A 17,696-nucleotide genomic window follows, 5' to 3' on the forward strand; every position below is an offset into this window, starting at 1 on the left:
TACTTTAAAAGTTTAGAAGCTTTCTTCAAAGATACACCAAAAATGTATCTGAAAAACCAGACTGACAAAATGAAGAAGTCATAAACTATACTGTTACATTAATGATAAGATTTGTTTAATTAAAGAATAACCCAGGATCATTCTTCATTATTTTATTTGGAACATAGGACATAATTTACCTGGAGAATTTTAACTAGTATACATACAAGTAATCAGAGGAGAATGAACTTTTTCTCTACTGGTTGTGATAATGAAGCCATTTTGATTAGATGTCTGATACAGTCATTAGGAATCATTAGTAAATTAACAAACTGTAGTTAAATGTGTAGATAACTTTCATTTTTATTCTGATTTCAGATTGTGAACAGTGTTCTCATAATACACTTCACATTCTGAACAATTTGGAATTTCACTTTTGCTTCTTTTTGTACATATGACAGATACAAACTCTTTCTAATGAAGCATAAAACTGTACACTTGGCAATTTACATAGACATTATGATAACACAGAGCATGATTACAAGACATTGCTAATATGATTACAAAACTTAGATACAGAGGCCAGAAATAGTAATTCTGGTAGAATTTGCCTGTTCAATTCCCTAGAGAAAATTATCACTTGGCTGAAGGACAAACCCGCCATACATTCTTCTTTCACTTAAAATTTCATTCTCGTAAGATAGGGGAAAAAAAAAACAGGGATGCCGGCAACTCTGTACTTTATATCTACCAACAAGAAAGGACTCCTAAAATCCAATAAAGTGAGGAGATACTGAATGATCATAATACAATCAACTTCTTAAGCAAGTAAATACATTGCCACACCTAATTGAAAAACCAACCGCTATGTGATCTATTTGTGACGTGAGTAACTTTGAGGGCATATAGAAATATCAGTTTAATATTAAGAGTTGTGGATGTACCTCTTCCATCTTTCATTTGCACATTTTCAGTATTTTTGAAATAATTTTGAAGGGCGAACACAAAAACTCTTTGCCAAGATTTGTCAAGGATTTTCTATATCAGCACACTAGGAAAATACAAAACTACTCATTGATTCTTTGCAAATCTTGCTGTTTGTCTTATAGCATAGCTCTTCAGAACCAGTCTCTAGTGAAGATTATTTAACTCTTGGTCTGTTTCTCTTAATTAATTAATCTCAAAGAACATCTTCATTAAAAAGGCAAACTTTAAAAAAAAAAATCCATTCTTATCCTTTCTACCCTTTTAACTAGACAATGTACATACCTTCCAAATTTAATGTGCCCTATAAATAATGTAAAGAATGATTCCTTAGGATGGATGTTTAAGTACAGAACTTAGAATATTTTCAGAATCACAGATACGACATTACTCTAAATTAAGAGGCAATAATAAAACAATTCTATCTGGGGATTACACAACTTCACAAACATTTTTCAGAGGAAAGAATTTTGCCAGGATGACTCATAAAATTAGTTGACTGTCCTTGTTGTGTATGAATCCATATGAATCCTCACACTTCTGTAAATTTATTGGAGAAATGTTCATCATAATGTTAAAAAGAAGGATGCCATTTTACCAAGTGATTAAAAGCATTTAGTGAATGATTTCAGAAATTAGAAACTTGGAAGCTGCAACCTAAACAAAATACTAATTACATATTTTTTAAGCAATTTTTTTAAGAACATTATGTGCAAGAAGAAAATGGCATTTCACAAACAACCACAGATGAAGGTAGAGAGCATTTCTCTGGAAACATATGACAAACTTGTGTTTAATAATGAAAAAGCCAAAAGAGGATCCAGAGACTATTACATACTTAAAATTATACTGTCTTAAGTATATATCTAACAGCTCTGGCATTAATAAACATTCATAAGTGGCTAAGGTCTTTGGGTAATTTATATAATGTATATATTTATAAAAGATCTTTTCTCCTTAGTGAATATATTTATTTCACCAGGATAAATTTTAAATCGCATACCATGAGTCATGAGCACCTATCAGATATTATAGCATTGCTATGTATGTTGAAGCAAGTAAGACAGAATGAGACTCTTTTTTTCCATATGTATGACTATTGGGTAATTGTATACATTCAAACATTAGGAACAGTACAGCTGTCCCTGGGAATGAAGACTTACCAGTACTTGTAAGAAAGTTAACATTTCTCATGACACCTTCAGTGTAGGCCCCAGGTTCATAACTGTCCATTTCACCTGTGACAATGTGAGCAACTCTTGCTGCCCGTCCTCTGATAGCTCCTGCAGCGCGGTCTAAATTATCTGCATCCTGGTCTCTCAAGGCTATGATACACTTGTTGACATCTTCCAGGATATGACTTTCTGTAAGAAGACAGAGAAAACTGGTTGCGTGCGTACTTTTTAAAATCACACAAATCTAGCATGTTATAATTATACACTGTAGGCTGAAAGCACTGAGAATTAATAATAAGGGAAAATTAAAGATATTTTGCTTATTTCCTTTACCCTTTAACAACAAAATCAGTGAAATATAACAATTTTACCTTTAAAGAAACATTTGTATTGATTACGTATTGTTCTAGATTCTAGTTTCAAAAGACTGTATTTGAGATTTCAATGACATGTAGGTGGGAATTAAGAATAATTTGTTGATTAAAGTGAAAATAATATAATGATGAAACATTAAATTCTAAATAAAACAATAGTAAATATATTATAAAATTCTTCAAAAGTATCACCTTTATTAAATATATGTAGAAATAAAACCATGGAATTCTATTTAACTAATGTTTATTGACTTACTATGAGGTTTAACACAATTACAGTAATCTTATAAATTAGTATACAATGAGAAATGTAAAAATACAATTTCAGTGTTGTAAACCAATAATCTCACAAGTCTATCAACACACACACACATACACACACACACACAGTTTTAAAAGATTGATTTATTTGAAGCAAATGAATACCAGAAAAATGTGAATACTTTGAAAATGTGCATCATACTTTCCTTCCATCTTGGCATGATTAAGCCTTGAAGCAAGAAGGAAGTTATTATTGTAGTAAAATAATCTTTTTCTGTTGAAAATGATTAATACTTCCAAATAAAACTAATGAGAGGAGACTAGCAAATATACAATATCAACAATAATAGACAATGATTTTAGAAATTAAAAGAATTAGTATTTTGACTTCTGACCTTATCACATGCATTCCGGCCCAACATGTTTAAAAATTCTGTTACTTAAAAGCGTACAGAAAACAATTACCACAAAAAAGATTTCAGTATTACAGAACATAATCATGAACTCTCTGTCTACTTCTCCCCACCCCTATCTGCATGTATCTGTTAACTGTAAGCCCAAATAACCAGGAAGATTTATTCAGCCATGGAGTCCATCAGTCAGACCTCAGAGGGGCTCATTGTTGGGGTGAAAAATGGTCCCCAGTTACAGAAGGAGTCTGAGTTTTATAGTTTATAATGAGAGTGGCTTAATTATTGAAGACTGAAGCAAGACATGTTGTTTTGGACAGTCAGGAAGGAAGTTGTAAAAAGTTTGAAATTTATTGTTACTGGGAAGGGATGAAAGTTCAGAACCCAACTGGAGTTTACTGTTTATCTTCTTCCTCTGGGACCTACTGTTACTCAGAGCTTCACTATTTGCTTTTCTCCTTCCAGGACTCATCCGCAATGGGAAAGAGTGAAAGTCCAGGGCCTAGCACTCAGTCCCTTCGGGACTCATTGTTACTGGGAAGGGACAAATGTTTGCTTTTGGTGGAGATGCTGGATGGGGATCAACTCAGGAAAGGATGAATGTTTGTTTTTTCCCCTTGGGGCCCATTGTTACTGGGAAAGGATGCCTTCCTCCCTTCTCCTCCTCCAGGTCAGACAGTTTTGGGGAACTGTCATTTCCCTGTCCTGGGAGTTGTCATTTTCCATATTCTTCATTAACTATCTGTGGGATAGGCTACAAGAGCAATCATTCACAATCCAATTTCCTTACAGAGTCACACTTACTTCTTAACATACAGAGAATGAAATCAAACTACCCTAGAGTATGGTCCTTGGTGACCTTTTAAACCTGACTCATACCAGTCCTATGTAGGCCTGTTATACTTCAGTATCATTTTTTATATTTTCCAAAATCCTCCTTGTTCTTCCATGCCTCTGTCCTATGGGCACATTAGAACCTTGACCTAGACTACCTAATGCCTTTGATCAGCTTGCTCAACTCTTACTATTGTTTTTAGATACTGCTCAAAATGTTCCTTTCTCAGGAAATCTGTGCTGACCTCCTTCTAAGAACCCACCTGGTTCAATACCCTTTGAGATTCCTATGCAATGTTTTATATCCTTCCATTAGAGTTTCTTCCAGTATATTCATGATATAATTATACAATTATCTTTCTAGTAGACAGTGAAACACTTCTAAGGGCAGAAATTTTATCTTTCTCCTTGAGGTTTGTTATTTATTACCAATTAGAAGACTCGATAGTTGTTATACTAACAAAAATGTTTTTTGAATAAATGAATGAAGCTCTATTATAAGAGGCAAAGAATAAATACTAAATACTAAATAACAGGTTATTAACATACATGGGCACATTTCTGTGACATGAAATTCAGCCAGTTTAATCTATATCAAGGACATTCAGATTATTTACATGAAAAATATTATGTTAAGCCCTGAAAACATTCACCGTAAATTCACTAGGATATTTAGCTTAATTAGTAGCATTCAGTTATGAATGTATCATTAAGGTTTATACTAAATGTAAGCATTGTCCCATCTTGATAGAAAGCACATGTGAATCATAGGCATCATGTTTCCTATGCGTAAGTGTAAAAGGCATAAGAATCTAGTTCTATTTTGTTTGGACTTATAGAAGTTTGCGTGGTTAGTGTTTGTAGCTGAGCAATGCAGTCAGAGGCCATAGTGGTAATCATGGTGAAGAATCATAGAGGTAAGTTTAGATATGGAAACAAAAGTTCTAGAACATATGCAATGTTAAAGAATAATGATGAAATGAGTGGCAAGAAGCATATAACCAGACTGAGTTTGAAGCAGCTATAATGAAAATGTTAGACATGGTGATTAAATAATTCTGGAACTACTACAATGAAATATAACACAAAAGTATTAAGAAAAAATTTAAAACTATTGTGACACATTGCCATTACCCCTACTGTTTCATTGAATCCTAGAAACATCTGTTTGCACGAAATTCTAAACAGAGTGTCAGAAAAAAAAATGTCAAAATGTTGAGTACCTCTCATACATGCATAGTAACTAAACATTAACCTGATTTCTTGAAATTGCTTACTGTGTTATTATTCATATTTCGGGTGAATTCAAGTAGCTAAAAGGACTTTATGAGTGACTTGAGTTTTTATGCCTAGCCATATAGCTCATGAACCTCTAGGAAAGAAAAAAATATGAAATAGCCATATAAAACGTTCTGTAGTTCTATCCCTTAATTAAAACTTTGCTGATAGAATGGATTTACTCATTAGACACAGCAAACATTACAGGGAGTTCTATCTCTAGTTAATTTTTTCTTAAGTGTAGAAGAATTTGAACTCAAAATTTATATCATTTTGAAAATATAGTTTAAAAGAAAGATAATGTATTATTATAGAACAAAAACATTCAGAATGTTATGCTTTACAGAACTGATGTATAAGAAAGTTATGTCTTAACAGCTTCAAAGTATAGTTTAACATTTGATTTGAGGGGAGAGGGGAATGTCCTGGTGTTAGTGCAAATGCTGAAGTGCATTATTTTAAGAGCACAGAATTGCTGAATTACCAGCAATTTCCATCACTCATCTTATAACCATCCTGAGATGCAAAAGGTGACTTCTATTGTGTTGGAAAACAGTAAAACACAGGGCAATAAAAGAACTGATTTTTGCCGAAAGATTCTTCATTTTTAAAAACCTTCTCTTGCTAACTACACCATCTATCACTGCAGTTAAGTGCAGTACAACAATTTTAAATACATTTTTAAAAAATTCTATACTTTTTTTCTTAATCAAAGTCTGAATTTGAAGGTCAGCTTGACTGCCCCAAGGAAGGTAGAAAACAAACAAAATGAAATGAGAACAAAATATTGATTTATTGGCATTTGACATCCAAAGTAGAATTTTATAAATCTATAACCCAGATAATAGACTGAAAGTATAAGGATATTTTATTTGTAAAACCTAGAATGTGTCGAGAGGTAAAAGTTTTTTTCTTTGAATTCCTGAAGCAGGACTTCAAAGATACCAATGCCAAAGCCTGAAGGGGAAGAGAGTTTATGCTATAGTTCGTGAACTGGGTAATATGTCATACACTATCAATAGTTTCCTCCCATGGTAGCTTGATACGTAAGACAAAAATTCTTAGGAGAAGAACAATAGAGAAAAGGATGTTGACTTTTTTCCTAACAAAACTGTTATAATCTGAAATAAAATGAATTTCCTAAATTAGAAAGATTAAGCTTAGCTACCAGTGTATGTAAGCTCAGAGAATGAGTTAGGAGAAGTTTAATTATAAGAAAACAAATTTCTATGTTTGCATATCCGGATCTATAGATGTTAAAATCCATTACACAGGCAACTACATAAATGTTTAACAAACAAAAAACCAAAATACCATATTTGTCTTTCCCGTTTGCCCAAAACAAATAATAATAAAAAGCAAATGAAATGCACCACTGTGTAAGTTAATTGCTATTTATGTATCTACTTAATGATGGTCAAAATTTCTGTTTGGCAAGAATTAGATCATAATGATTGGTTTCCAAATTAATTAATATCTCACAGAAAGATTTTAGCAAGTACTATTTTGAGAATAATCAGCTTGTACAGCTAAATGTAAAACACTGTGAAATTCCTCATTCATTTTCTTCATTCCAAATCCTTTCCTCTCTCTCCTTTCCCCAATTTAAGTCTTACTATATTTTTAAAAAAGTAAATAATATAAAAAAATAAAGCACAGTCCCTATATAAAAAGAGTTGACAAGTCTACTAACCAGAAGTACTGCTTTTATGTCAAAGGAATTCTTTTTATTACAAATTTTATTTATTTTTTTATCTATCTCAAAATATGATAATCAAAATGTTTATGTGCTAGACAGGCACTTTTAGGGACAAGTTCCTTTAATTACAGGGAAAAAGCTGCTGCTCCATTAATTGGTTTAACTTGCCTTCAAAGGGGCTTTTTTGTGGAGGTTTGGTTAGTTGGTTTATTTTTTTTGATCATTGTTCATTGTTCTTTTTTTATTAGAGATTTATAGTTATACATTGTAGTTGAGTTCATCCCAACAAACTCATACATACATAGAATTTGATTTCAGTTCATGATCCTCCCCTTTTCCCGTCCCTCTCCCATTCTTCTTCCTCTGCTCTACTTGACTTCTTTTCACATGTCTGTTTATTTATGTTTCATGGGTTCTTTCTACCTATACATAAAGATGAAGTTCCCTGTGTTATATTTATACATGCACATAACATGATTTTTAAAGAATTCATTCTGCATTTCCTCCCCTTACTCATCCCTCCCCTCTGCCTCTTGATCTCCTTCCTCTGTATTATTGATCTTCCCTTTATGTTATCCTATCTCTCCCTCTCCCTTTCATTTATTTTACTCTTACCACAGGAAAGAAAATATTTGACCTTTGAATTTCTGAGTCTGGCTTATTTTACTTAGCATGATATTCTTCATTTCCATCAGTTATATGCAAATGTCATAATTTATTTCTTTTTTATGGTTGAGTAGAATTCCATCATATAGATGTATAGATATCTATGTATCTATATATGAACTCATTATATATATTATATATTAATAAATTTATATATTTATATTTTTATTTATAAATTCAAATATTTTATATTTATAAATTTCTTGATTGGTTCATCTATTGAGGGGTACCTGCATTGATTCCATAATTTACCTATTATGAATTGTGTTGCTATAATCTTTGAGGTGGCTGTATCACTGCAATATGACAATTTTAGATCTTTGGGGAAAATACAAGGGAGTGGGATAGCTGGATCATATGTTGTTTCCATCCCTAGGTTTTTGAGGACTCTCCATACTGCTTTAAAGAGTGGTTGTACTAGTCTGCAGTCCCACCAACAATATACAATGTACCCTTTTCTCCACAACCTCACCAACATTTATTATTGTTTGTATTCTTACTCATTGCCATTCTGACTGAAGTGAACTGATATTGCAAGAGATATTGAACATTTTCTCACCCTGCACAAAACTCAAGTCAAAATGTATTAAAGACTTAAAAATTAGACCAAAAATTTTATGATTGCTAGAAGAAAATATAGGGGCGGTGCTTCATCATTTAGGAACTGGCACCAACTTCCTTAACAAGACCCCCAAAGCACAAGAAATAAAACCAAGACTCAATAAGCGGGATGCCATCAAGCTAAAAAGTTTCTTCACAGCAAAAGAAACAAGAGTGTGAAGAGAGAGCCTACAGAATGGGAGAAAATCTTGGCCAACTACTCCTCCAATAGGGGATTAATATGAAGAACAGACAAAACTAAAAAAAACCCAAAAAACAAAACAACAACAATGAATAACCCAGTCAATAAAAGGATTAATGTTTTTCTTATTGTTTGTTTAGACTAAGGCCCTTGGAGAAACTTACAAAATATCAGGCAAAAACCTGCCCAAATTTCTGGGCAAGGTGACACACGCCAATAATTCCAGCTGCTTAGGAGGTTGAGGCAGGAGCATCTTGAGTTCAAGTCAGCCTCAGCAAAAGCAAGGGGTTAAGCAACTCTGTGAGACCCTGTTTTTAAAATTGAAATAAAAAATATGGCTGGGGATGTGGCTCAGTGGTCCAGTGCCCCTGAGTTTAACCTGCCGTATTAAAAAGAAAAAAAAAATATGCCAAAATTGCTGAGTAACCTTGACTTACCATTTTTAGGTAATCTAGAGTTTACTTTGCTCATTATACTTCTAAGTCCTCTGGTAAGAGATGTTAGAATCTACCTTTTCTTGTTTTTTGCTTGTTTGTTTTTTAAAGAACTTCTGATATAGAACCTCAAATTGAGTATGCTCAGGAATGTGCATGCTTCTATATGTGATAATGTGTCTTTTCTATATGAATATGTATAAATTGTCCCAATAAAAGCCCCTTGCTTTCTGTTTGTGATGAACACTTTGAGAACTGAGTTTGATGTTTTTACTTCTGCAAATAACAAACCTTTTTTATTTGTTTATTTCCTGGTTGTATCTATTTGCTCTGCACTCACCTAAAGATAAGCCCACAGCATTAGCTTATGAAAATTTCTGTCATTTTATAATTCAATAATGTTTTGTTAGACTTTACACAAAATTTGGCCCAGTTTCTCTGCACTCCAAGCTTTGCATTCTTCACTGAGCTTTTGGACAATTCAAACTTTTTCTGACTTACCTCTGACAATTAAGAAAAAAATAAAAACTTGTAATATTGCTATTAATAAATATAGCCTATGATTGCTATTCTCAAACTAGTTATCAACTAGTACTTATAGTAACTCTACGGTACTTATGCACAAACAATTCTATAGAAATAAAAACCACAGAGTCACAGACGCCTTCATATTTCTTTCAGTAAATCTTAAGTAGGCTCTCACAATAGCTTTCTGTGTAAAGTTGTTAAGAAACTTGCCAAAAGCTTAGAAATAAACAAAATGGACTATCACTTGTCCTTTCAGTGCCCTGCAGGGTACACACTGCAAATCAGACTTGCCTGGCAAATGCTGAACTCCCAGGAATATATACCTTTGTTCCACTTGCTATTACTGTTGATTAGGATATTTTACAACTCTGTTGGGATAGATGCTCACTTCCTTTTTAAAACTCAGAGCCATATAAATGATTCTTCTCACATAGTAATTCAAATAAAATTTTATTGGTAGAGATGGAAATTATTTCTGCAGTAAAGATAATCTTAAAGGTTAACAGTTTTATTGCTCTGTGGGGCATTGACCAGGTTTGTTTCTAAATGACAAATTTTACTGAAATATTCTGTCTTTATCCAATTCTCTTTCAACAAGGCTGATAATCTTAGTGACTCTCAATATGAATTTCTGACACACAGTTACTTTAAATTTGTAAAAGTCATGCTTTCCAATTTAGAAAGTTATTCTTAGACTATATGCCAGACTATATGCCAGACTACACTCCTTGACTAGAAGTTACCAATTTTTCAGGTATAACACTATTCTGGGCAAAACATATAAAGCAAAAATTACATGTTGAATCATAGGTCCACATTTAAAATGTAAAACTATTAGTCTTCTCTTTGATTATATAAAAAAAATAATGTAGGCAATCTTTGGGTGGCAAGGAATTTTTAAATACAATATGAAAAATGTAATCATAAAAGTGAAAATTTGCTTTGCAAAGCACTATTAAGAAAAATGAAAAAAAAAACATACTAGATAGTATTTCCAAAACATACATGTGATAAAAGATTGCAATCCAAGATTTACAAAGAATTTTTAATTTAAATAATAATAAAGCAACCAAGTTAGTTTAAAAAATGAGCAAAAGATTTGAGCAGACATCTCATAAAAGAAGATAAACAGATGACAAGAATATGAAAAGATGCTGAACATATATTGTCAGACAGGTACAAATTAAAACTACATATTGCATCTGTTCAAATACATGTGACATATGAACACATTTTAAACAATATTATTAAAATAAATATTCACTTAACAATTTTTTAGCTATGAATAACAGAAAACTAACAATCTGTTGAAGCTCTTTCAGCTCCTTCTCAATTGTATCTTCTTTCTATGGAAGATACCCAGGACATTGTCAATTTAAAATAATTCCTTACATTTATTTGAATTTTAGCATTGTGCAGTGATTCCTCAATTGTGCCTGCTCTAGAATGCACATAAAGGAAATTAGCCTATATTTATTCTCCTAAAAAATAAACTACTTATTGATACAAATTAAAGTGACTAAAATTGAAAACACAACATCAAATGATGATGATGATGTGAAGCAACAGGAGCCCTCATTCAATCCTGGAGGGAATGCAAAATGGCCCAACCAATTTGGAAGACATTTGGTACTTCCTTATATAAATATACACTTACAGTGCAATCTAACAATCATACTCCTTGATATTTATCCAAATAAGTTGAAAAGTTATATCCACCCCTGCACATAAATGTTTACAATAGTTTCATCTGTAATTGCCAAAACTGTGAAGCAAAGAAGACGTCCTTCAGTAGGTGAATGACAAAACTATGGAACATTGAGACAATGGAATATTAAAAAATAAATAAATAAATAAATAAAAAGAAATGAACTATCGAACTTATGCAAATGTGGAGAAAACTTAAATTCATTTGCTAATGAAGAAAGTTCATCTGGAAAGTTTACATACTATGTGATTGCAATTGATAACATTCCGGAAAAGGCAAAGCTATGCAAGCAATAAAAAGACAAGTAATTACAAGGGGTTCCCAAGTAAGGTGGGTGGATGAATAGGTGGAGCACAGATTTTCTGGGAAGTTGAACTCCTCTTTATGACACTGTAATGGTGAACACACATCCATATATATTTGCTAAAACCTATTGAATTTAAGACTGTGCAATTTAGTTAATAAGAATGCATTGGTAGTGTTTTATCACTAGTAACAACAAAGGAGATTCTTCAAACATTCTATGCATACTGCCAAGTTCACTTGAGACCTTCAATAAGCACTGTGTTTAGATTCTACAATAGCAAGAAAACTAATATTAATCCTATATGTTCAACAACATGCATCTTCTATAGATGTCTATAGTTAAAGAAGTAGAAATTTTAAACATAATTCAATATTTCCAAGACTAGAACTAATAAACAGTTTTGAGCTATTCTTTCTCCAACTCTTCTAGCCTTCATAGGTATTTCTAGGTACCAACTGGGTTTCTTGTCTTTACATTTTCAATAAATACTTCTTCAGAGCCTATTGTTTTCAGGCAGTTTGCCAGATAATATATATACATAATATAATACACACACACATATCTCTGTAAATCAGTTTGTTTCATTCTTATAATAATTCCAAGAGTTAGTTCTGATGCATTTCATTTTTATAGATGAAAAAACACTAAGGCTTTGAGCAGGTCAGTGTTGTTTCAAAATTTACATTATGGTAACCGAGTCATAAGTCAAAATCAGGGTCCCATGAACGCTAATGTCTCATCTGACTTTGAGATATGGTGATTCTATAATTATATCATTAATTTATTCCAAATATATGATGGGAAGAAAAAATTGTAATTTTAAGATATTTACCTATTTATAGTATAAACAATTATATGGCTATATGTATAATTTTTCATTCTAATTTTAATTTTAGAGGGATAATTTTAATTCTGCAAAGCTCACAAGGACAGTGCTCTAGTAGGGTTAATATTCTGGATCTGTTCAGAGCCACTATTGCTAGAGGAACCTAAAGTGTGTATTCTAGGAAGATCACCAGGGATAATGGCCAGGGAAGTATAAATGAACAAATGAAGCCTAATGCTTCAGTTACTCAGCTTTTCTTACAGGAGCAAGAGTTTAGGTTATTGCATTTTATGCCACCATTATCCTGATAACATAAACAAAGAGAAGAAGTAAAACAAACCTTAGGCATTCTCATTCAGACCATACTTTCTTCCACTGACTCTTTAACTGAGCCTTTTAATGTTAATTGTCCCATTGCTTCTTCTCCCCTAGACCAAATACCTATTAGCATCTAATAACAAAGTATTGAGTTTAAAAAAAAATAGCTTTGAGGATATTACCAGTTTGAACATCAGGACTGTCAGCAGGAACAGACAGTAGTGAGCAATTCTCCCATATTATGTAATAAAACTATTCAATTCCTGCACACTGGATGCTAATGTTGGATGCCTCTGCTGCTGGATTCTCTTGTAAAACACAGCATTAATTTGGGTACTATTCCTTCTTCAAGATTCAAAATATAGAACTATTTGAGTGCTAATTATGAAATCCATACATACTTTTAGGCACAGACATCTACAAATTTGGGTACTACTTAAAATGAAGTTCTAGAGGTATATAACACATTTAGAAACCCTAAGGAATAATGTGTATAAAATGGGAAATATGGAGATAAAACTAATAATATATTGCTTAAAACCTGGTAAATATTACCTTTTTCCCCAGAATATTAAACATACTATTCAATTATTTTGATTACCTTTTTTAATACAGTATCTCTCGACATAGGGAAAAAAATTTTTAAAGGACTGTTATTAGATATATGCCTTGAAGGGTTTCACTTCACTAGTCAAAGAATTTACATTAAAGTTAGGCACAACGCCCTTTTGTTGAAATTTATATAGCTCATATCTTGCTCTCAAATGCTAAAAATACTGGCAGAACAGATTCCACTCGTTGAGACAAATTCTCTGAATTTCAATTGGAATTGTTTTAAGGAAACTAAAATTAAAATGTTGAATTCACTATATATATGACAAAGAAGTTCATATACAAGGTGCAATTTCCCATCCCCAAACAAAATATTCACAAAATATTCTAGAACACCATGATGATTTTTAACAATATGCAAATCCCTACAAAACTACATGCGATTGAATAGCAATGTATTAAGACTAATAACAAAATCAAGGTAAAATACATAGTTTAATTATGTAAGTATGATGTTTCCAGAGAACTTAATATGTTTCATCTTAATTTGGATTTCTAAAGTCTATGCACATAATCTTTCCATGGAGTTCCCACTGCCAAAAATTCTTTAGAAGATTCTCTATTGGAGCTTACTCATAACCATCCCATAACCTCTCAACTAGATCCAATTTCATCAGTATCAGTGATTATTCTCCACTTCTCAGTATTCTTTATATTTTTATACTGTTATTTAATGTTCTAATTTAACTCTCTCAATATATAATATCTAAAATACTATTGAATAAACATAAATTTACTTAAATACTCAAAGACAGATAGACTTAGAGTTCCTTTTGGGTATATTTAACCAATTTTTTTCCAACAAGTAGAATGTAATAAGGCTGATAAAATTCATGATGCAGTTTACTAAACTTTATTTTAGAAAGTATTGAAATAACTAAGTGAAATTATCATGGATTAAAATTTCAGGAGAAAGATTTTAAAGGTTTTCACCTCAATTATAACTTAGGCATCCATGTGAAAATTATATCTAAATTTAATGACATGTATTAACACCTTATAAAAAGAACCGGTTTATGGGAGCAATGAGCTACCTAATTAAAAGTTAAAATAGCCTCTCCCCACCATGGCATATACAAAAAATATTTATGAATGGTTCAGCTATGGATTTACAACAAATCCCTGGTATAGTTATTGAACATTTCAGAGAAATGAGTTCATTTCTCAACTTTATACAGTAGATTGGTGGACTTGGGCCAAGAAATGACACTCCCTAATTATTATTGTCAAAAAATGACTTTTCCAGAAATAAAATGTCTTTCTGCACATTAATATATTGATATATATTGATTATATAAAATTTAAACCACTGATACTGGTTAACACTAACAATGAATTTATTTTATAATGCAAATTAACCATTGGTGAACATGAGCATTGATTTAACTTAACAGAATATTATAAAACAATTTAAAAGCTTATCAAATAATTAAATCACATCAAAAGAGGCTTCTGAGATAATTTTAAGATACCTATTAAAATAGACCATTTGTTAAAAATCATGTTTATTTATTTATGAATCTGTAGTATATTATATAACTATATATCTTTCCAGAAAAAGAGTGGAAGAAATTCCAAACTCCTAACACTAGTTTTCAATAGGTATTATGGATAATTTTTATTTTTTAAAAGTATACATTTTGGGGCTCGGGAGGCAGAGACAGGAGGATTGTGAGTTCAATGCCAGCCTCAGCAAAATAAGCAAGGCACTAAGCAACTCAGTGAGACCTCTCTCTAAATAAAATGCAAAATAGGGCTGTGGATGTGGCTCAGTGGCTGAATGCCCCTAAGTTCAATTTGTGGTACCAAAATATACATAATATACATATTAATTATACATATCCATAAAATGACATTTTATGTAGCAATGTATATATTACCATTTTAATGATGACCATTTAATATTCTATTCTATTCTTAATTAGTGTTGTTAAACAGTACCTTAGTTGTAAAACTTAGGGAACTAAGGACATTACAATTTACTAACAACTACTTACTACTGAAAGAAATAGAACAGTAAAATCCCCATGTAAACCTTAGTACCTTTAGTTCTTCCAGGATTGTTATTCCTTTCTCTCTCTTTTTACTTAAAAAAAAAAGATAGCAATTGTATATTTTTAAATAAATGACTACATATAAATATTTATGTATTAGTTCAATATATAATTTATTGAATAATGATATAGTCACTCATTCAATGAATATTTATAGGATTCCTATCACTAGATATTTTCCAGCCATAAGAAATGGCAAAATAAATAAGTCATGGTCTGCTTTAAAAGAACTCACAGTCCAATCACAGAACTAAACAAACAACTATAAGAAAAATGAGAAATGCCCTAACATATACATATAAGTGATCTTAGAACATTTCCTTTTTCAATAACATCCTTTCTCTTTCTATGTTTGTTCATCATCACATCATGATCCATGAATTGTCCCATTGAGATCAGATTAATTACAATGTATAGGTCTTAGGTTTTGTAGAATTTTTTTTTTTATGCTCATTGTGTGTTTATAAGTTCCTTAGTGATTATGGGAATAGGAGTGGGCCAATTTCCCTACCAAAAAGACAAGTCTATGTTCCACCAGCACTGATGTGTCTATTGAGAGTTTACAGACAAGGAATTGGCTTACTGCAAAAGTCTTTGCTAGAATGATATTTATATAAAAACTGAAGAATTTCTTAAACATGATTTCTGATTTTTTAAATTTCATTTGATAAGACCAATTCATAATATTGTTTTATAAGATTACTTATTTATGTTTTATGTTCTTTTCTTTGCACATTTTAATTATTTTTAGCTGGTTATTTCACACCTAGGAAAATAAAATTCATGGCCTTTGTAGATAGACATCTTAGTTCAGTTTAACTTAGATTTAAGAAAATGTAGACATGAAATTAAAACAAGTTCTACTTAAAGATTTAAAAAGTAATTTAGATCTTTTAATTCCCAGTCCTGTGCTTTTAAACACATTTTTGTGTTATACAGAAACCTCTAAATTAAAAATTGGCAATTATACTAGTCATATGTCTAACAATTACAATTATTGCATGGGACCAGTATAAACTATCTATAAGGTATTATGTTTCAAAGAAATGTTTGCCAAGACTCAAACATGATGAAAGACAATAGCACATGAAACAAATGTTCATATAATAGGGATCACGGTAGGGGAAGCTAGAATGGGTACTGTACTAGACCAGACACAATCAGAAAGATAAAAACAAAAAACAAAAAACAAAAAAAATCAGTACTATTATAGGACAAACTGCTAATAGTAATGCGAGGTAAGCTGTTAAAAAGACTGATAAAAATGTGAAACAAAATGTGAGCTTTTGATGTTAAGACTAAACGAAAAGTAGAGAAAGCCCCATATTTATTCAATATCTTAAATGAAGATATAACATTTCTTTTAAAAATGTAAAGAACCCAGTTAGCCCACATAGCTTATTCTCCTTATAGTTCTAACCCTCCACTGTCAGACCCTCTAATCAAACCATCCTGAACAAATTCAGTGTTATTATCTCAGCAACCTTGCCTGGAAGGCCATTCCTTGCATTTAAGCATCTCTGCATGAAAAACAGATTCACAACATCTGGTCTGATTTTATTTTCCTCTAATTTTCATTTTGTTGCTTTTTCTATTTTATTTCCTTTTCCACTAATGTTTGTTGAACTGCAAATAGTAATTTTCACTGGTATATGTAGTCTTTATTTCATTGTCTATTTTTAGGGCTACTGACCTACCTTATTAAGATTAGTTATAAAATAATAATTTATGGGATTATAATTACCTTTGTTTTCCTTATACAATTTCAGAATGTTGTTATACCCTTTATTTCCTGAAGTTATTATTATTCTTATTATTCACACTAAGCAAATCTCAGTTAAAACTGAATATTTTCTCAATGGTATGTATCTATGGGCTCATTTATTTGCCTGTATCTCAGTATCTCTTGTTTCTTATCTAATGAATTCTTAACACATTTAGAAAATAATAAAAACAGAATGATTTTGTTTTAACACGTGAAAAAACACAGGAGGTACAAAATTTTATAGAAAATATGATAACATAATGGTTGACTTTGACAGTCAAACATATGAAACTCTGCATTCCATCGTAATATTGCAAATGATACATATGTGAATAAGTAAAGCTGTCACACATTTTAAAATGGCATTAGAAAACTTAAATAAGAGCTGCACTGTTTTTCTCATAGTAAATATTCATACCAAACCTTAGACCTGATATTATCAAAATGTCATCCTTTATCAAAGAATAGCAAGCTAAAATGAAGAATTCCTAGGTTTTTTGTTTTGTTTTGTTTTGTTTTACCCTACGATACCACAGATCTATACTGTTATCTCAGGAAAATTGCACTAATGTCACATGTGGCAAACACAGTCACACATGGTGAGCCTGATCATATTTTACTGTTACTGCTAATTATAGGTCCATAATTGCCTTATACTATTAGCCATCAAGAGTTAATCTTT

At 31.5% G+C, this 17,696-nt stretch overlaps 1 protein-coding gene across 4 annotated transcripts in view; it reads right to left on the minus strand.

Annotated features, from left to right (window-relative positions):
* The window catches only part of Ctnna3 (catenin alpha 3), a 1,721,400-nt gene that overhangs the window by 447,084 nt on the left and 1,256,620 nt on the right, over positions 1 to 17,696 (minus strand). For all 4 annotated transcript variants that reach the window (XM_047553944.1, XM_047553945.1, XM_047553946.1 and 1 more), the window contains one exon: positions 2,127 to 2,327. In XM_047553944.1, the coding sequence (XP_047409900.1) occupies positions 2,127 to 2,327 (201 nt within the window). The remainder of the gene's footprint in view (positions 1 to 2,126; positions 2,328 to 17,696) is intronic.

The sequence above is a fragment of the Sciurus carolinensis genome, chromosome 5, assembly GCF_902686445.1.
Source record: "Sciurus carolinensis chromosome 5, mSciCar1.2, whole genome shotgun sequence".
NCBI lineage: Eukaryota > Metazoa > Chordata > Mammalia > Rodentia > Sciuridae > Sciurus > Sciurus carolinensis.